Source organism: Cetorhinus maximus, chromosome 6 (genome assembly GCF_964194155.1).
Source record: "Cetorhinus maximus chromosome 6, sCetMax3.hap1.1, whole genome shotgun sequence".
Classification (NCBI taxonomy): domain Eukaryota; kingdom Metazoa; phylum Chordata; class Chondrichthyes; order Lamniformes; family Cetorhinidae; genus Cetorhinus; species Cetorhinus maximus.
The window spans coordinates 83041554-83063648 of record NC_135884.1 but is presented as its reverse complement, the minus strand read 5'-3'; the positions used below and the strand labels follow the sequence as shown (position 1 = coordinate 83063648).

Sequence of the window (22095 nt, the reverse complement as noted above, 5' to 3'; positions counted from 1 at the left end):
GTACAATCAAAAATAAAAATAGTAAAATGGAGGAGAGCTAACATCGGAGTTGAAAAGGGGTGTGGCCCTGGTGAATAGAAATCAAAAAATTGATTGGGAAAACAGTATCTGAGAGGATCTCAAAGAGGAGTTGGTTCAGGTACAGGGGCCACATTACTAGGAGGCGGAAAGAGGAATGACATCCAGAGTCAACTCCCTGGATAGCTAAGGATATAGAAGTTAAAACAAAACATAAAAAGGAGGCTTATGACAACTGTAAGTTTCATAATACAGTCAAGAGTCAAGCTGGACACAGAAAGTAGAGAGGAGATATACAAATGGGACAAAGAGGGCAAAGAGAAGAATGTTGGAATAGATTAGTGGTTAACTTTTAGGAACCCAAAACTCTATTAAAAATTTGTAAAAGGGTAAAAAGAGTGATCAAAGGAAAGGTGAGACTGATTAGAGGCCAAAAGGGGATATTCTTCTGGAGGTGCAGAATATGGCTAAGCTACTAAATGAGCACTTTGTACCTGTTTACACTAGAGAAGTGGCTGCCGTCAATGTAGCAGTAGAGGAGGAAATAATGGCGGTATTGGATCATATAAAAGTAGATGAACAATAAAGGTACTGCGGCATTCCTCAAAACAGAAAAGTCACCTGGCCCAGCAGGGATACATGCTAAGTTACTGAGGGAAGTAAGGGTGGAATTGGCAGAGGCTCTGACCATAACTTTCTAATCCTCATTGGATAAATGGGTGATGCTAGAGGACTGAAGGATTGCAAATGTAAAACCCACATTTAAAAAAAAAGGGGGAATAATCCCGGGTAGCTACAAGCCTCATTTCCTGATGGCGGTTTGGGCAACTTTGAGACAAGTGACGGAAAGGGTTGATGAGAGTAGTGCACATGCAAAACATAAATTGCACTTTCAAAAAGGGTATGAAGTACTGAGAAATGAAACATGCCTGCAGTTTTTGTAATTAATTTCAGTCAAGGTCCATCAGTAATGCTCCAACAACGATGACCCCACAACTACAGTGTGACACTTGCACTTCATCCACTCATTTGAACAAGACCATCAACATTCATGTCAAATTATGCACAATGTGGATTCACATCCAGGGCCTAGGATGAGATCACCTATAACTCATTTCACTACAACATTACAGACTAGACCCCAGATAAGAAAGGGCAACGCTTAAACCTAATCACCTTGCTATGATCAAATTCTAATCCTGAAAATACCATGAAATACATGTGTTCTCTGAAACAGATTAAAACAGAAAACAAGCTACCAGCATGACCAATCAGTGGCCCGAACTCTTGATATCACTGTTCAGTCAACTTTCTTCTTCAGTGAAGTTGCCCATACCCAGACTCTGATATAGAAACAATTTAAATAAAACATACCTATTTTTAAATCTGTCTAGTGCAGCAATACCGAAGTAGTACATCTTGGAGTCAAAAGGTTTGCGCAAAGCTTCAAGAACATAGCGCAGTGCAAGTCCCAATGCCATATAGGTGACCAGCCCTTTTTCGATAATTCCACCAAACAGGCAGGCAGTGATGTGCAGCTCCTTATCTGGGTACTGGGGGAAGAAGCGATACTCCTCAAAGAGATTACGTAGCATACAGTTAAAAACTTCCCTTTCACGTTTGATGCTGGAATCCTTAAACCTTTGCAGCATTTCCAAAACCTACAGAAAGGAGGAAATTTAAGAAGTCAGCACCATTTTTCTGAGTCAGCATAAAAAGTAAATGGTATCTGCATGGCAATAATCGGTTATATAGGAACAGAATTAGGCTATTCAGCTGCTCAGGTCTGTTCTCCAGTCAATTAGATCATGGTTGATGTGCACGACAAACCCATTTTCCCACCTTTGTTCCACAGCACTTGATGTCCTTACCTAACAAAAATCTAACACTATCAGTTACTTTGCTGTGTACCCTGAATTTGGGCTTCTGGGTCTCCAATTAATGAAATTAACTGAACCATCTACTTAACAGAAGTCCCACTTTCCAACATGATGGGGCTGTGCTTTAAAGTGGTTAAAACTATGAAGTTGGAAGTGCAGTGATTTCCCTCACTTCTGGGATGAGAGTCTCCTGAATGTGTTGTCTGTGCAATTCTTAACTGAAATATATTTGAACAGTCAACCAGCAGTGTAATGGGAACAGGAACACGACACAACATTTCTCCTCACTTTCACCTTTCCCCAAGAAAATCATGGACAGTACAACTGAACAGTTGATTAGAAAGAACTCAAATCACAAAAAATGTAATGACAATGGCACCAACTGAATTTTTTTTTAATAACTAGGACTCTCAGTCAGCCAATTTAGAAATAATAGCTAGCTTTTGTTAGGAGGGAAATGTTGGGATTACATATTTTCAAATGCAATTTTAATCCAACCAACCATTTCTCCAATGTATCCCAACCTGTGGTTTCAGATCACTGGACTTATTACCTACCACAGGCACACTTCATATTAAGCCAGAATCAATTTCATGCATTTGGAATGTTTAGCCAGTGTCACAATGTGTCAATTTCATCTTACTCCAGCAACTCGGGAGTTAGTAATTTTAAAAAATAGCATTCATTAGAAATTACAGTATTTCCGCCCCAGTTTCACCTTTTCTCAGGGTTAGGACAGTAGGTTATTATTCTACAACTTTTTCTACATCATCTCTTGCCTGAGATCAAGAGGCTCCAACCAAAATCCTAAGGACCAGACAAAACCCAGCACAGTTGTGTCTGTTATTTTAAGCACGAGACTGGAAGGATGCTTCATTGCTATGAAGGTCAACTTAAACACCTTTATATTGGGTTTAATGATATTTTTGTTCCTCTAATTCTTGATTCACACATCTCCTACAACCAGTGGCAAACTCAAAAGTATGTTTTCCAGATACACATGTGACCGCAGCTGGGCTGACAAAAGACTCAATGAAATGCAGTTTATAATGCTTTGATTTTATCCCTTCTTACCAATTCAATCTCAAAAACACCAGAATTTTGCACTTGGAAATCACTCCTCCTCAAAAGCTACCATGAACTTCATGCAATCCTACAGCTGGCTGAAGTTCCACACACTCCTGCTGATAGTGTAGCTGCTAAAGGAACGTATTAAACTGCAGAATTCTCTGCAGTTCCTGGGTGAAAGACAGCTGTTGGACTGGAAGTCAACACATGGCTATGTTCACATATGGAAAAACCCGATAGTGAAAATCTAATTCTCAGCAGATAAACATCTTGGACCATGACAAATGTTACTTTTTAAAAAATCACTTGTCCTTTCAAGGCCTACAGTTACATAGACATAGAAGAAACAGGCCATTTGGCCCTTCGAGCCTGCTCCACCATTCATTATCATGGCTGATCATCCAATTCAATAGCCTGTTCCCACTTTCTCCCCATATCCTTTGATCCCTTTCGCCCCAAGAGCTATATCCAACTCCTTCTTGAAAACATACAATGTTTTGGCCTCAAATACTTTCTGTGGTAGCGAATTCTACAGGCTCACCACACTCTGGGTGAAAGAATTTCTCCTCATCTCAGTCCTAAATGGTCTACCCCGTATCCTCAGACTGTGACCCCTGGTTCTGGACTCCCCCACCATCAGGAACATCCTGCCTGCATCTACCCTGTCTAGTCCTGTTAGAATTTTATAGGTTTCTATGAGATCTCCCCTCATTCTTCTGAACTCCAGCAAATATAATCCTAACCGACTCAATCTCTCCTCATGTCAGTCCCGCCATCACAGGAATCAGTCTGGTAAACCTTCGTTGCACTCCCTCTATAGCAAGAACATCCTTCCTCAGATAAGGAGACCAAAATTGCACACAATATTCCAAGTGTGGTCTCACCAAGGCCCTGTATAATTGCAGCAAGACATCCCTGTTCCTGCACTCAAATCCTTGCGCACTGAAGGCCAACACACCATTTGCCTTCTTTACCACCTGCTGCACCTGCATGCTTATCTTCAGAGACTGGTGTACGAGAACACCCAAGTTTTGTTGCACATTCCCCTCTCTCAATTTATAGTAAGATAATAATCTGCCTTCCTGTTTTTGCTACCCAAGTGGATAACCTCACATTTTATCCACATTATACTGCATCTGCCATGCATTTGTCCACTCACTCAGCTTGTCCAAATCACACTGAAGCATCTCTGCATCCTCCTCACAGCTCACCTTCCCACCCAGCTGTGTGTCATCTGCAAATTTGGAGATATTACATTTAGTTCCATCTAAATCACTAATATATATTGTGAATAGCTGGGGTCCCAGCACCGATCCCTGCGGTACCCCACTGGTCACTGCCTGCCATTCAGAAAAAGACCTGTTTATTCCTACTCTTTGTTTCCTGTCTGCCAACCAGTTTTCTATCCATCTCAATACACTACCCCAAATCCCTTGTGCTTTAATTTTATATGCTAATCTCTTATGTGGGACTCTGTCGAAAGCCTTCTGAAAGTCCAAATAAATTTATAAAGTCCACATCCACTGGCTTACACATTCATCCATGCCAGACCAGGCCTCTGCATGACACTGTACCAAGGTTATCCTGTTCATTCCAATGCATCTCCATTAAACTTGGAAAATAAAAAGTATACTTTTTCATGAACACTACATTATATCATCTGTTTTGAGTAGAATGCAACCCCATGGGCCAAATACAAAATAATGCAATAATCACAGCTTAGACTATGCATGTAGCACTGCAACAACCAAGAACGACTCACAAAGAGCAATGCCAACAAATGAGGCAAAAATGAACAAACTTTCTTCAAAATAAAGGATGAATCCACTTTGTACAGAACCCACCCAGAACCTGACAACTTGATGAATCAATTCTGCATCCCACAGGGGGCCAGAAAACATCACCATCTAACACCAAACTCCCCTCCCTTTCCTGAAGATGTGCCTCGTGGGTATGAGGCATCCACATACCTGACTGTTTTACATCTGTGGGCTCAAATGGCAAGAGTGGGCAGGGCACTATACGGTTAAGGGACTGCATTATAACCAAGCACAATCCTGGCCTCACTCAAGGTTTATACATGTAACCATTAGCAGGAATCATCAGAAAGTAATCAGAAGAAATCTGCCTGTTTTTTCCTTCAGCTAGCCCTTGTGGTATCAGTATGTCTTGCTGGCAAAGCTGGCATTTATTGCCAGGTATAACTAAATGGCTTACTAGGCTGCTTTAATGTGGGACTGAAGTCTCAGACTGAGCAGATTTCCTTCCTTAAAGGATATTAGTGAATCAACCAGATTTTGATCATCATCAAAATCTTCATGGGCACTTAACTGATAACAGATTTTTAAAACTGAACAAATTCTCAAACTGCCATGGTGTGATCTGAAACTCTCACCTCTGGCTTTTAGTCCAGGTTTAAGGATTATTAGTTCAGTAACCAAACCATTAATCTACTATACCCCATAACTTATTCTATACTTTAAAAAAAGTTGTTCTTAGCTTCTGAGCAGCAGGCAGTTCCCACAATGAAAGTGGGGAATGCCAGGATTTTGATCCAGCGATGAAAGATTGGAAATATATTTAATATAGCTTAATGACTATAATATAGGCCGTGTCTTTTAGAAAATGGATTGTAAAGCAGATGTGTATTTAAGCATGAAAAAGTGCTGCACACTCTCCCAATTTTTATTTTCCTACAATATTAGAGTCTTAAATGCTTACTGACTTGACATATAAACAATTTAATAAATTAGAAACACCAGCAAAATGGGTTCTAATACAATCAGGATAGCAAAAGGCGAGTCAGGTTCATTGATGAGCACAATTCTCATCTTGTGTGGGCCAAGTCACAGCAGTGCATTACTGGTGCTCCAGGACAACACACCAAGCAGTATTGCTCTTGCTTCAGACTTCATTCACTCAAATGAAATACAAAAACAAAATCGACTGCAGTGGCTCCTTCCTCTCCCTGGAGTGTGTCTTAAGGACTGCTTCTTTGTTCACAAAATGCAGAAAAGCACACATCTCAAAGTTTGCCTTTCTAATCCTGCCAAACACACCCTGGAAAGTCCGTGAAGTCTAAGAAGGAATAAAAAGTTGTGACTGGCACTAAGACTACACAGCATGCCGATTCTGGACATACTTATTCAAACCATAGGCTAGGTATGATTTTACTTCTCCTGGTGAGATTTCCTGAAGTTTCCCTCTAAAAATATTACACTGAACTGCTCACAGCTTCAAAGCAATTCTGTGTAACAGGAAAACGTTGAACATTCTCCTTTTGCAAATCTGTTGACGTTTGAGAATAGATAAGCTAGAATTCACCAAAACTGGTCAGTGCATTGGTCATCTCATTGAGTGAATGAGGATAGAAGGGGAATATACCACAAGACTAGTCCCAAGGCCAAGCCATTTGCTAAATCTGGAGGCTGTTCTCACTAAAAACATGATCCACTTTGTCATCCATCACAAATCATGACATTTGAGCTTATTTCAAAAGAAACGGTGCACGTATTAGTCCAAACGAGTTTTAAAAACTGGTGGCTGCAGATTTTACGTTCATGGATGTTGTTTGCCGTCTTTAATGAGTAACTAGTTTAGTTGAATAGGATAACGAATACTGCAGTTTGGAAATGTTAAAAGATGGAACTCTAAATTATTCCTAGCTATTCAATTATGCAACATCAAATTCAAATGCAATTTTTTTTTTGCAGCTGCGTTAAAACTGCTTAGCTGGGGTGGGAGAAAATGACTGCATTCTGTCCCGAAGTTATAAAGCTTTTACTCAATTGTAATTTGTGGAAATTGAAAACTTATCCACTTTCATTCTTAAAAAAAATGAAGGCAATATAATCAGGGTCTATTCCCCAAGTTTATAACATGAAGGGTGCTTGGGGCTGAAGCACTCCATGACAGTTTGGTTTCTGTAAATCACCTGAAACTACCTGCCTGAGGAAAATGGCTCAAGGTGATATTCTACTATGAAGGGATAAGCAAAGACGTTACATTCACTGTGCCTCTCAGAAAAGATTTCAAGTTTTATGCTAGGAGACCATTTTAACTATTGGAGAGAATGCTGAAGCTCTGAGCTCCACTTGTCTTGAACTCTAGTATTAGGTGGATTCTGTATTTTATCACCAAGTGATTTATATTTTGAAATAAGCTTCAGTGATTGATGTATCTTGGTAAATCTCTGGCCTGAGTATAACGTTTCTGCTTATCTGGATTAGAATAGAGCCCCAGTGTAAGTTCCAGAACACTGTTTACTCTAAATAAGATCCCTGCATGCACATGCTCAATGACTTGAAATGTCTTGACATTCTACCTTTGTAATTTGCTCATGGAAACTTATCAGACAGGCAAATTAGAAAACTTTATGAAAGAACCTGAAGCAACAGTGTCTTGAAGACTTATGGACTTAGCCTATTCAAGGGTATTTTGTACTCAAATTAACTCATGCAATGCACCTAAATTGCCGGTAAATGGATTTTAAACATTCAGTGACTATGGACACTCACCTCATCAACAGACATGGTAGGATGGGGTGGATGGTTGTAGATACGTTGGAAATAGCTGTTTGCTTCATCATCGATCTCCTTGCTAAAGTGCTGATTTGCCTCTGGCCATACCTGAGAGAGGTCAGCTGTGTGGGACAACAAAAAACAGGGAATAAACCTCATCAAAATCTACTTGATAACTACTGCTCAACAGTACGTGCAAAGCAACAGACTGACATATAAACAACGTGCATGGCTTTTGTCAGCATTGGATCATCTTCACAGAATTAATAAACAAATGATGCAATTGTTGTTTGAAGAAACTGTTACAAATAAGCTGCAATATTTTGCACTGTAAGTATTTCAAATTGGTTCCATTTGAAATCACACTAGTTAACCATGTGAACACAAGATTCAGATTTGAGATCGCACCCCGCACTACTCCCCCTTCCCTAACTATTGCCACCCTGGGGAAGAAAAGTTACTTGTGTGTGTGAATAATGGGCAATCCATCCTACCTAATAAATCTCCCCATTCTGCAATTTCACTTGGCAACAGACAAAACTAATACAATGAGAGAACACTGGAGTGATAGGCACAAAGACCCACTGAGCGGATGGATGCAAGTTCAATTCCCTCATGTGCGCCGAAATCCTGATACGGGAAAACACAAAGGGAATTTGGCTCTTATCTGCAAAACAGGCTCAAGGTGCTGCATGGCATACACCTGGTCCCTATGCTTCTAAAGTAGATGAATGGTTGCAAGTGCCAGCAAAATAAAGATTGCACATGAATAATAATTGGTTGAAGGGGGTGCACCCACGAAGCTGATAAAGGGTTCAATACCTTTAGAAGAGAAGAAAACTCAAGAAAACAAAGTTTATAATTAGAGATTGCTGGGTGAAAATTAACCTTGCTCTTTTCTAGACAACACTTGTAGAGTTTGAGTGTTAAAAATCAATTGAAACCAATTCCAAACACTTCCATTTGCTGAGAATGATAAATGAGCCACAAATTTTTACAGAGACCAGGATCTTTGACTTGGGTACTGCACAAATTTCACTTTCACTGATGCACAAATGAATAACCACTTTGGCAGAGCATTTTATTGAACTCTCAGTGAGGCAAAATAAAACAAGTTTAAGGATTCCTAACTGAACAAACATTTCCAGAAATGTGTTGCTTTTAATTTGGTGCGTTTGGGTAGGTTAAAGCAGAAAGGATCTATTTTTCAAAAGTTAACTGATTTAAGTAAAAATTACTTGGCAAGAATTCATCTGTGAAGGAACAGATATAATGGATTTGGATTTTGAGTGTTTTTTTAAAAATCTAAAATGAATACCAAATTGGTTAGTATTTCTGTCATGTAGTGTTAATTCTTATAATTGAACAGGAAAACTGTGGTGTTGATAAATTCCAACATGGGCTGGCATTTCACAAACATGCAGACAAGCATTCATAACAATGCATGCATCCACCGGGGCAACCTAAAACAGCGCTCAAAATAGGCTCAGGATAGAGGTATCTCAATGTTACACTTTTCAGCACTGGTGTAAGAGGCAGTGAGTTCTTTACCACAAAATAGGTAGAAGAGAAGGACAAAACTCTATTTCCCCCAAGCATCAATCTTCATCCTCTAGCCCCAGCCCAAAATCTTGGTCGTAATCTCAACCTTTTTGTTTAACCTCCTATATTGCTTCAGCCAAGCTTAATGCAAAGCTCGAAAGCAGCACCTTCTCATGAGCACTTGCTGAGTGAGTATCGACTGATAATCCCAGACCTTCCAATTTTGCTGCTAGATTTTGGATTCTCTCAGAGACTAAGCAGCTTTCTTGTTTTTGGATGCAGGAATTTCTTTAGAAAGAGGGATTAAGACAGAATAAGACTTCAAACTTCATCTTACTTTCAATGGTACTTAAAAATTATCCAACTTTCTAAAGGTGCTCTGTAGAAGTAGTTTACCATCAGGCCTTGTGATCTTCCATAAACTGCTGGCTCAGCTAGCCAATTACCTGAATCACACATGTCAGCTAATATGGATTCACATCTGCTTTTCTGCTAATCTGGTTTCTTTGTGAAAGAACTATTAGCTGTTGGTCGAAATTACTTCCTTGCTTTCTAATACAATCTTTCAACTTTGACTATGTTATTCAGTAGTTGTTGATATACACGACATAGGTATACTGGAGTATAGGTACACTAACTTTAAAATGAACCCAGTATGATCTTTTTATTCAATCATGGGTTGTGGGCATCACAGGCAATTCAAGCATTTATTGCTCATTCCTATGTTGAGATGAAGCCTAAGTTGTACTTCATTTATATCAATCCGTGCACCTTCTGATTCCAGTGGTTACTGAAAATGTACTAGGATAACTTATAATAGTATGTCAGAGCTTATAAATAAAACTGTCAATATGCAAAACCACTTTGATTCATTATCTAAGGAAATCTATTTTGAGCCCTGGTTGCATGTATCGCTCTGTGAAGACTAGTTATCTGAAAACCAAGGTGACAGAATAAGCTAGCTAGGCCACACTCTCACAACAGTCACAGACAACACAACCACTTACAAGGTTTCATCTTACTCTGCTGGAATGTCTGTGGGTTCAGTCCAGATGTGCTCATCTTTCGCTGTCCAAAGGGATCAGTGTTCACAGTTGGTAGTGCAAGTCCACCAGTTCCCATGCCAGTCAAACTCCCTGTACCCAAGCTACCTGTAGGTATAAAATCAAATAAGATCTCCCATCAAAAAGTGTTAGAGCTTTTATCAGCCTATCCTTAGGCTCAGTCAGGAAGTTAACAAGGGTGCCACACTGTTCTTGTTGGTTACACCATCAGAACCAGTCCCATAATGCAGAATTCTCTTCACCTCCTCCTTTCCACAACAATCCTTCTGGCTAGCACAACATTCTTCAAACTGACTGACTGGATGCTAGGTTCCAGAATACAGGACAGTCAACTGGCAAATGTATTTAGAGCAAGCCAAGCCTCAGCAGAACATTTCTCCACAGGGATTGTGAATCATGTACTGGTTTCACATTCATCGTAGTAGTTTATGGCAGAGATCGGGTGAACTTAGCCAGTCAATAGTTTTGGGTTTATTCTTTGGTGAGCCTGCTCGCTGATCTATGACATTCTTCAATTTTGTTCCCCCCTCAAGAGACTGCTGCAGAGTTAATGGATGTACAAAGGGATCTGGGTGTCCTTGTACACCAGTGAATGAAAGTAAATAGGCAGGTACAGCAAGAAATTAGGAAGGCAAATGTCATGTTGGCCTTCATTGCAAGAGGATTTGAGTTCAGAAGTAGGGATGTCTTACTGCAGTTATACAGGGCCTTGGTGAGACCACACTTGGAGTGCTGCATGCGGTTTTGGTCTCTCTACCTAAGAAAGGATGTACTTGCCATAGAGCAAGTGCAGCAAAGGTTTGCTGCGCTGATACTGGGGATAGCAAGACTGTCTACGAGGAGAGATTGGTTCGATTGGGCCTGTATTCACTAGAGTTTAGAAGAATGAGAGGGGATCTGATTGAAACATAAAATTCCAACAGGGCTGAACAGACTGGATGTAGGGAGGATGTTTCCCCTGGTTGGGGAGTCTGGAACCAGGGGCCACAGTCTCAGGATGCGGGGCAGGCCATTTAGGACCGAGATGAGGAAACATTTCTTCACTCAGAGAGTGGTCAACCTGTGGAATTCTCTTCCACAGAAGGCTATAGAGGCTGAGTCACTGAGTATATTAAAGAAAGAAATTGTTAAATTTTTGGATATTAGGGGCATCAAGGAGTTTGGAGAGACAGCAGTAATATGGCATTGAGATAGAGGATCAGCCATGATCATGTTGAATTGCTGAGCAGGTTCGAAAGGTCAAATGGCCTACTCCTGCTCCTAGTTTCTATGTTAGAGCTACAGAGCATATCTTTCATTCCTACTTCCAAAAGAAACCCAGAATTTAAAGACCACATACAAACTGGATTTAAAGTAGTAAGTGAACGCCTAGGGTCTGCTGGGTCAGTATTTTTCCAAAAAAATAAGCTCACTGGTCAATGAGAAGCACCCATCACTTGGGACTCTCTTGTGAACCAACCAACTACTCCTGGGACAGCAGCCTATGAGGTTCCTGCAGGATCACAGATAAAGATTTATATTCACAGAGATGAGAAGGTGGATGTGGACATGGACGATGAAATGTGGAGGCTAAAAAATTTCTTTCATGTATCACTTTTAAAAGAGCAGTTTGATTGGATTACCTAAAGGCCCCAATTCTGACAAATTTAATCTAGAACTATTGACTTGTTTACACAGCAGCTGGTGAATAAAATACAAGTTCAAAGATGGTGTCATGTCAAGTACTTAAAATTCCTCCAGTTATGATTATAAGGAGAACAAACCTGTCTATGTCCAATGCACTAACTTTGATACAAAGGCTTCCATGTGTGACAGGCCCAGGTCCTGTCGCCGACAGCAAGTCTGACATTTAACCAACTTCGACAATTGAACAGAGCTCTTTAGTGCACAGTACTGTATTTTCCCATGATGTAAATTACTCCAAAGCATGCATTCCATACAGAAGTACCACTAAGGTGGGACAAAAATGCACTAAACGTCCTTCAGAGGACTGCATCATATGTTGCACATTTGCAGGGGGTGGGTTAATCATAGACTTTCAAATTTGTGTACTTGAGGTTTCATCAGATTTCAATGTTTCTCTGCATTTTTGATTTCCAAGCACATTATCTTTGTTACTGCATATTAATAAAAAATGATTTCTGCAAAAACATTGGTTTCTTTTTGGTAGCTCCTCTGTCCTTCAGAAATTAGGAGGGGGATCACGGAGTGCATCAATAGCTGCAATGGGCTCATCACCAAAAACATCATAAAGCATTGGATTTAAAAAACATTGTCATCAAAAAAGTCAAAGCAACACAAATTACTGAACATAACAGGTGAGTTAATACTGGGTGGACAAACAAGATGACCTAAACAGAGAGATGATGATCCAGAAAATAGTTCATATGTTCAAAAATCAGGCTGTTACCAGGTGGTACATGAAAATGAAATTAGCATTGAATCTCTGCACATAACTTTTAAATGAATGTGCATTTCTGAAAACAACCATTTAAATTATTTGTAAATTGAAGTTTTGCCTATTTTTTTTTTTGTTTTGAAACTACCTTCAAAACATATAACTGTTTATCTAACTGAGCATGCAAATTTCAGAAACCTGCATTAAAATCAAGTCATTTCAGTGGTTTAAGACATTAGGAGGGGTGAATGGAAAGGAAAAGAATTAGCACTCTTATCCTTTCACTTGTAGAACCTGGGAACCCTGGGAACAAACAGACTGGACCAGGCTTGTCCAACCTTCTCTTGCCAGGGGGCCACATTTCAATTTTTCCCACATTTGGAGGGGCTGATGAGCAAATTTCAGAAAGATAAGGTTTGGCGCAACATTAAACATGAATTTCAAAAGAAGGGCTGACATATGATTGGGAACAACTTGCTGAGCAAAAACAACACAACAGTAAATTGATAATTAAAAATGAGGAATAAATAGACAACCATTCAAGTATGAAAGGGCGGGAGTGTGTGCGCCCAGCAAACTCCAAGTCTCAGGATGCGAGCTTGCTCACTTACTCTCACCCACTGAGATTGCCTGTTGGTGTGAGAGGGTGGGGGTGAATGAGAACCCTGCAACCAGGAGTGAGCCAGACACACACACTCCCCTCCCGATCACCACCCCCCTACCCCCCCACACACACGCATGCACATGCGTCCCCTCAGTCCCCGGCCTCACACCCCCCCAACTGCCCTCTCACACCACCCCACCGACCCTCACCTCAATAGCGAGCCTATCAGCAGTAAACATGGGAGAAAAACAGACTGCGATTGGAGAAGCAGGACCTTGAAGAAATCTTCAAATGCACTGAGCCGTCTTACCGTTTTTCAACGATTGTTCCGGGGCCACGAGGGGCATTGCAGCCTGCAGGCCGCGGGTTGGACAAGCCTGGACATGATTGATGGAAGAGTCCTACATGTTACTGAGTTTAAGCAGCTTCCATCTAACTGTGATTGGGCCTGACACATACAAACCTGCCTGAAATTCGTCACAATCTCACTCAACAAGGCAATAGTTGGAAAGAAAAATATTTTTTAAAAAATCACCACTGTAGCAAATCATGTTGGAACTGGTTTTGAGAGTTGCAGCTTCAAATCTGTGTGACCTATGTTTCTCTAGACTTGGAAGTGGCTCAATATGGATAATGCATGCTAAGTAGTACATAAAGGTACTGAGAATGTAACATTCTTATCAGCACAGAAAGAATCAATCAAGCAAAACTTAAGTTACTGAATTCAGCAGATAAGTTAATATTGGACAGAGAAACAAGTTGATCCGAACAGAGGGTAATGATGCACAAAGTAGTTCTTAATATGTTCAAAAATCAAGCCATTACTACATGGTACATGAAAATAAATCAGCTTGTAAAATTAGCTATTTCGCCATATTTCTGCAGCAAACTGCAGCTGAGCAGTTAGTGATTTAGGCATTGCATGATAGAAACCAGTGAAATACCTCAGCTCATGAATAATGCCATTCTGAGGAAGTCCTCAAGGGTAGACCTTGGTATTGCCCTATATCTCCATCATGCACAAGGATCTCTAAACTTATAATACATTGTACTGCAAAATGTTTAAAATGCTACTGCAACAGCACGTATCGCAACTTCACAACTTAGCCTGACATATGAACCTAATTTACTTATTTAATAGAGTGGAAATAATTTTATAGGTTATCACTGTATTTGTATGCTTACATGGACAATTACATTTGACCACAGCAGGCTATCACACAAGCATTTTTGGGATTGTCTAACCTGGGAGCTGAGAAGGAAGACCACCAATTCCACTGAAAGGAGTTGTCTGGTTTGGTGTAGAGAGTGGAGGAAAGGCTTTTGCTGGTGATTGAGGGGTGTTGAATGCAGAACTCAGGTTAGTAGTGAAACCCTGCATACTTGGAGTGAGAGATGCAGCTGATCCACCGATAGTCAACGAAGCCATGCCAGACAAAGGGTCAATCTACAAAAGAGAGGGTGAGGAGAGAGAGGGTGGGAGGGGGGAAATAAGAAAAACCTGCTTTAGAAGAAAATTTATTAAAATTTAAACACATGCTTGGTTTAGCTTAAGCTACCAAAACCCTTGTTTAGGTGAGTAATTTTGAGAAGTGTAAACAATGTACATTTGCCCACAGGTAGAGAATATTGAAGCATTACCTACGGTCTCTTAGTCAATTATCTCTTACCTACCCACTTCTCTCTCCCCTTCCCTACCAACCATCTAACCATTATAATTGCCCCAACCTGGCTAAGAAACGTCTTATCTTTATAAGATAAGACGTTTCGCTTTACGCTACTGCTGGTACTGAGCACCGACTGCGCTACGAGTAATAAGGTTCCAATGAACTCAATCCCCAGATGAAGGAATACAGAAATGGAGAGTAGAGCAAGGAAGAGGAAAATAGTGAGAAGGCACTATCATTGAATTTGCATAATTATATCTGAGCAAAAAGGGGGGAAGGCTACTTGGCAACGCAAATGGATCCAGGTCCTCTGAAAGACAACCCCCATTACTTAAGAACATCTTAAATATATTCCGTATGTTTGAACCCAACATGACTGTGCTGTCAGCTTTCATTATTGTTAATGGGTACACAAAAGTGGTCAATTCTAATCAAGAATCCTACCCAAAACTTAAACCTCTACCTTCTTCAAATGATAACTTATTTCCACCACTGGCAGCAATTTCAATCTACCCCAAGCAGTTGGTTCCTTATTACGTATTAGGTGCTGGCTGTCCTCTGTAACATTGTCCAAATTGTGGCTGCTCACCTGTGATCTCTGATAGTCAGCATCAGCAGTCTATCTGGCCGTGGGGAAAGAAAGGTATCACAACTGACCCAATCCTGTCCTCACTCATTGTCTACACAAGTATTTCCAGCAGGGCTTAAATGACTAGGAACATAAACCCTGACCACCTTCCCATCCCGAACCCAGGAGTTGCGAGGCAGATTCAGATTGATGTGCCTGTATCACCTCAAGATACATATCACATCAAGAGATTAACCAACAGTACAAACTGGGTGAATCTGTGGGTTTTTGGATTCAGGTTCTGAAAGGAAAACCCACAAGCAGCAATTTTTTTTTGCATTCTCTCTTGGTTGCCACTTGAAGCAAAGATTGTCAGAGCTCAAGCAAGTGTTTTTTTCGTTCTTTCTACAAGCCTCTCCTACCATCTGTCTTCTCAGCTTTGCATGTCTTTCTTTCCTTTTAGATATCTAAACATTCATCTCACAGCCTAGAGAGACTGGGTGCTAGATGTGGGGCTTCAACAGATTCCTTACAACAAAAATGACCTCACTGGTCCATCATGAGTTCGAAGGAAAATGAGGCCAGGATGGGCACCTCTACCCTGCACCGGATTAGCCATCTTGCCCAGATTCCACTGGATTAGAAGCCACAACCCTAAATCATACTAGGGACGGTGGTGATGCATGATGGGGGAGAGGCAAAAACTATACAACAAGCACACTTTGGAAAGAAACTATAAGTACATCTATAATTGGCTAGACTGGGTTTCCTGGAACTTTCACATCAGATCCAGAATGTATACTTGATGGGGACTGGCATGTCACACTATTAAACATGCAGGTCAAGGGGAAGGTTCAGGACCTCTATGCCCAATGGAATTCAGTTGTTTACTTTGTGGGGGGGGGGGGGAGGTGAGGTGAGGCACAGGAAACTGAAGGTGAGGTGTACAGCAATGGTATTTATTAATAGAGAGATGAGATGATGTGCTCCCTGCATCAAATGGGGAAATCAATTGCATCACACCCTCATGCAGATTCAAGTCAGGACCCAGATGGAATACTCCACACTTGCCTCGATGAGTACAGCTCCAACAACACTCAAGAAGCTCAACACCATCCAGGAGAAAGCAGCCCACTTGATTGGCACCCCATTCACAAACATTCATTCCCTCCACTATCAACACACATTGGCAGCAGTGTGTACCATCTACAAGATGCAATACAGGAACTCACCAAGCACCTTCCAAACCCACAACCATTACTATCTAGAGGTACAAGGGCAGCAAATGTATGGGAACACCACCACCTGGAAGTTCCCCATAAAGCCATTCAGCATCCTGACTTGGAAATATATCGCTGTTTCTTCACTGTCGCTGAGTCAAAATCCTGGAATTCCCTCCCTAACAGCACTGTGGGTGTACCTAGACTACATGAATTGCAGTGGTTCAAGATGACACCTCACCACCATCTTCTCAAGGGCAATTACGGAGGAGCAATAAATGCTGGCCTTGCCAGCGATGCCCACATTCCATGAATTAAAAAAATCAGAACTACGAAATTTATCAAGTGGGTGGGAGTCATTAACTTTAACGCTGAAGTCAGAGGCTTACAATTGCATTTGTAGTCATGTGTTTATCATAGACCCTTCCTTCCTTCACATACACTGCCTAACCCGAGTGTTTCCAAAGTTCCTGTTCTTATTTCAGAATGAGCATCTATGACATTTCTGTTTTTTTTCCTTTTTAAAGCAGAATTTAGAAAGCGCTGCCTGCTGATGCATAGAGCTGAAATGCAAAGTGTCTTGCAAAATTCTTCAACGTTAGAAGGTGCCATATGAATACTTGCTGAATATACAGTTGGATGGACAAGTGGGTGAGTAATAAGGCTGTAAACTCATGACAGAAGTCACCACATTCAAGTATAATTGATTAATTGATGTTATATGAACCTTGTGATTACTATCCTTATTTAATATCTGCAGAGTATATCGTACAACTTTGACTTGAAGACCCCTCAGTTTCACATCAAATATAAATTCCCACTTTAGAACAGAAAATCTCAGAATAAGATCAGCCATTTTTGCAACAAAATGAAAATGGAACCTGATATTCATACCACATTAAATTACAAATAAGCACACGCTGTAATTTGAGCTTTTTAAAAAATATAATAGTTTTCAGTCTTTTATCAGTCTACTTGCACACACAAAACCATAACTTTTCATTAATTTGCTCTTTACACATTTCCTAAAGGAGGAAAATAATTTTGCTCCACTTAACTATTTGTACCTGTACAGGTGACATGGTTTCTATACTGCTGGTACTAGGTGCGCGGACCTTGGGCATTACTCCAGGAGGTGGCTGACGGGCTTTATTCATGACATTGCCGCAGTTGGCCACCATTGTAAGAATGGTCTCTGACAACTCCTGTGAAACACTCCTATTAGGAAAATAAAATACAACATTATAATAACATTCAACAATCACCCAACAACAGAAGCAGAGTTATGTGATGTCCCCAAGGATCCAGCCTTCCTTACAATTTCTGTTAGATCATTTTTGTCGAGACAAAAGAACATACTCAACAGTTACTAGGTTATAGAGGCTATGATTAAGTGACATATCTACAAAAACATTTTTACTGAAAGCCAGTGAAGGGGTAAGTTCAAGCAATGACATAGCCAAATCTAAAGCTAATTCTTTCCTACCGTTAAAAAGAAGCTTGCTGAGGTGCACTACATGTTATTTCAGCCAAAGACTGCTGGGTTTGATAATTGTGCACAGAGTAAATCTAACCTTGATTAGCAATAAAGCACTTTTAAACAGCTTATAAATCTGAGTTGTGCATCCAGTTAGGTTTACATTGTGAAAATGTGAACCATGTCACAATGCAGTATTCATTCAACAATGTATCCACTGTTAAAACAGCTGGAATGGGACTCAACATTCCATCAAAGAGGACACACTTGCATTTACTGCTCACTAATTATCCCTCATCTTAACCTGTTGCAGAATATGCACTCCAACAGGAAAATCATCTGAAGATGCTGTTTAAGCCAATCTCCTCAACATATGAACCATAATGCAAGCTGCTTTTATAAAGCATTCAGGGTTTTGCTGTCAGCAAACTGCATTGCTTTTTTTTAGGTCATTTGATGAATAACCCAGTACAGCTACAAAAGGCAACAGTGTGCTGCTAGAAACATTTCATCACAAATAAAAATCCCTGTTTCAGCATCATAATGCCTAAAGGCAGGTGACATTTTGCAGAGCTTCATGTGGTTGAACACAAATTTTAACAACATTAGCAATTCAAACTACTGAATACGTTTTCATACTCAATACAGAAATAAGTGCTAAATCACTCAATAGCTGAATTCAATTTATATGGAAAATATGTACTTACAAATTCTTTTACCAGTTTATATCTTTTAGTACAGTAATTTCTCTGGTGCATTAATACAGTAACTTCTCTACTCTATAGCCCACCCAAAGGCCATGTAGTAGTGAGGAGCACATGGAAAGGGCCATTGCTATGTCACAGGTAGCAGCACGTAAGAGATTTCCTTTTGCAGATTCTCAATGGGTCTATACTGATTACAGTTTAGATGAATGAAAGGTGATCGGATTGAAACAAAATTCTGAGGGGGCTTGACAGGGTAGATGCTGAGAGGATGTGGGGGAATCTACTGGGGCAATTTAAATTTAAAAATAAAGTTTAAAAATAAGGGGTCTCCCATTTAAGACGGCGATGAGGAGAAATTTCTTCTGTCAAAGAGTCATTAGACTCGGGAATTCTCTTCCCCAGAGACCAGTGGAAGTTGGGTCATTGAATATATTCAAGGCCAAGTTAAACAGATTTTTGATGTACAAGGCAGTCCAGGGTTATGTGGTAAAGGCAGAAAAGTGGAGTAGCCACAGTCAGATCAGCCAACTGAATAGTGGAGCAGGTTCGAGGGGCTGAATGATCTACTCCTGTGCCTGTTTCTTATGATCTTATGCCCATGAATGATGGACAATTGTTTTTATTATGTATATGGGAGACATTGCACCCTGATAGCATTGGGCAGAGGGTCCTCATGTCTTGGTAGCATGAGAGGGTTTGGCACTGTTGGGAGGATATAACAAGGAATTAGGCAATTGATGTTCAGCAGGGGTCTGTTCTTGGGCCTCAGCTTTTCATCCCTGTAAATCAATGGCTTAAATTAATAGCAAATTGAAAGAAAAACATACAATGTGGCGAAGATTAGTGGTAAGCCAGAGGATTGGAAAGTTTTAAAAACCCAACAAAAGGTGACTTAAAAAATAATGAGGGAGAAAATAAACTTTGAAGGTAAACTAGCAGGTAATATAAAAATGGACAGTAGGAACTTCTTTAAATATATAAAAAGGAAAGAGAGGGGCCAAAATGAACATAGGTTCCTTAGAGAATGAGGCCGGGGAAATAATAATGGGGAACCAGGAAATGGCAGAGGATTTGAATAAATACTTTGCATCAGTCTTCATGGTAGAAGACACCAACAGCATTCCAAAATGCTAAATAATCAAGGGGAAAAGCGGGGGGAACAGGGGGAGGAAATAAATACAACATCTATCATTAGAGAAAAAGTGCTAGAGAAACTAATGGGACTAAAGGCCGATAAGTCACCTGGACCTGATGAGTTGAATCCTCAGATATTAAAAAGGAAATAGCTACACAGATAGTAGATGCACTGGTAGTAATCTTCTAAGAATCCTTAGATTCTGGAAAAGAGGATTAGAAAACTGCTAATGTATTCAAAAAGGGAGGGAGACAAAAACAGCTAACTATAGGCCAATTGCTTAACACCGGTCATTGGGAAAATGTTAGAGTCTATTGTAAAGAATGTAATAGCAGAGCATTTAGAAATGCATAATAAACAGAGTCAGCATGGCTTCATGAAGAGGAAATCATGCCTGACAAATTTATTAGAATTCTTTGAGGAGGTAACAAGCAGGATAGATAAAGGAGAACCAGCAGATGTAATATATTTGGATTTCCAAAAGGTGTGAGAAAAGGTACCGCACATAAGGCTACCTAATAAGATTTGGGCTCATGGTGTTGGAGGTAGTATATTAGCATGGGTAGAGGATGGGCTAACTCATAGAAGACAGAGTTGGGTTAAGGGGGGCATTTTCAGGATGGCAACTTGTAACTAGTGGAGTGCCACAGGGATCAGTGCTGAGGTCACAATTATTTACAATATATATTAATGGCTCAGATGAGGGAAGTGAATGTACTATTGCTAAGTTTGCAGATGACACAAAAGTAGGTGGGAAGGCAGGTGGTGAGGATGACACAAAGGGCCTGCAGGGCAATATAGAAAGGTAAAGTGAGGGGGCAAAAACGTGGCAGATGGAATATAATGTGGGAAAATGTGAGGTTATACACTTTGGCAGGAAGAATAGAGGAGTTGAATATTATTTAAATGGTGAAAGGCTGCAGAAAGCTGCAGCACAGAGGGATTTGGGGGTCCTTGTGCATGAATCACAAAAAGCTAGCATACAAGTTCAGCAGGTAATAAAGAAGGCAAATGGAATGTTGCTCTTTATTTCAAAGGGAATGGAGTATAAAAATAGGGAAATCTTGCTAAACTACACAAGGCACGAGTTAGACCACACCTAGAATACTGTAAACAGTTTTGCCCCCCTTATCTAAGGAAAGATATACTGGCATCAGAGGCAGTCCAGAGAAGATTCACTAGGCTAATCCCAGGTATGGAGGGATTCTCTTATGAGGAGAGGTTGAGTAGGAGTTTAGAAGAGTTGAAGTTTAGAAGAATGAGGGGGTGACCCTATTGAAACATATAAGATTCTTAGGGGGCTTGACAGGGTAGATGCTGAGAGGTTGTTTCCCCTTGTGGGACAGTCTAGCAGCGGAGGGCATAATCTCAGAGTAAGGGGTCACCTATTTAAGACAGAGATGAGGGGGAATTTCTCTGTCTTTGCTGCAGAGAACAGTATCTATTCTGCTAACTATGCTACCCCCTATTACTACTACAATTCTCTTTTCTCCCCCCACTTGAATGGCACTCTGTACCACGGTGCTGTGGTCAGTTCTGTGCCCTCGTCCACACCAGGGGCAAGAACCTCGTACCTATTGGGCAAGGGCACTGGCTGAGGCTCCTCCAAAGCTAAGTTCTGGATCTCCATACCTGCCTCACTCACAGTCACACTCTCCTGTCCCTGTCCATGGTCCAAATTTGATGTAATTAATCTGAGGGGTGTGACTGTCTCCTTAAACAGTGTCCAGGAATTCTCCCCCTCCTTGATGTGTCGCAGTGTCTGCAGCTCAGACTCCAACTCATCAACTCTGAGCCGAAGTTCCTCAAGCAGCCAACACTTGCTGCAGATGTGGCCACCATGGATCGCACCGGCGTCCACCAGCCCTCACACGCTACAGCTGGAACACACTGCCTGCCCAGCCATCTCTATTCCAATAAATTAATTAATTTGGATGTTAAATATTTTAAAAGTGAATTTCTTAACTGTACTCTTCAGCTGTAATAATGTTTCCTGATTGAAGCCACTTGGCTAATCAAAAGAGACATGGAAGAGATACCCTCTCCCTCCTCGCTATTTTAAACTGAACTCCCGGCTCTCCTTGCTGTTTTAAAGAGAAAGGTCGAGGCATCGGAACAGTATAGCAATGTGGGTAAAGACAAGAAGAATGGGACAGGAAGGGACAGAGAGTTTAACAAAAATTATACATTGAAATTAAAAGGTTCCTAATATAGATGAGCTAGTGGC

General features: G+C 40.6%; 1 protein-coding gene across 6 annotated transcripts in view; it reads right to left on the bottom strand.

The window, feature by feature from the left end:
* The window catches only part of cnot1 (CCR4-NOT transcription complex, subunit 1), a 190227-nt gene that overhangs the window by 76633 nt on the left and 91499 nt on the right, over window positions 1–22095 (bottom strand). For 4 of the 6 annotated variants that reach the window (XM_078543933.1, XM_078543932.1, XM_078543931.1 and 1 more), the window contains 5 exons: window positions 17617–17767; window positions 14340–14541; window positions 10036–10179; window positions 7484–7608; window positions 1393–1679 (listed from right to left, as the gene is read on the bottom strand). In XM_078543933.1, the coding sequence (XP_078400059.1) occupies window positions 1393–1679; window positions 7484–7608; window positions 10036–10179; window positions 14340–14541; window positions 17617–17767 (909 nt within the window). The remainder of the gene's footprint in view (window positions 1–1392; window positions 1680–7483; window positions 7609–10035; window positions 10180–14339; window positions 14542–17616; window positions 17768–22095) is intronic. The other 2 variants (XM_078543935.1, XM_078543936.1) reach the window with 1 other exon arrangement.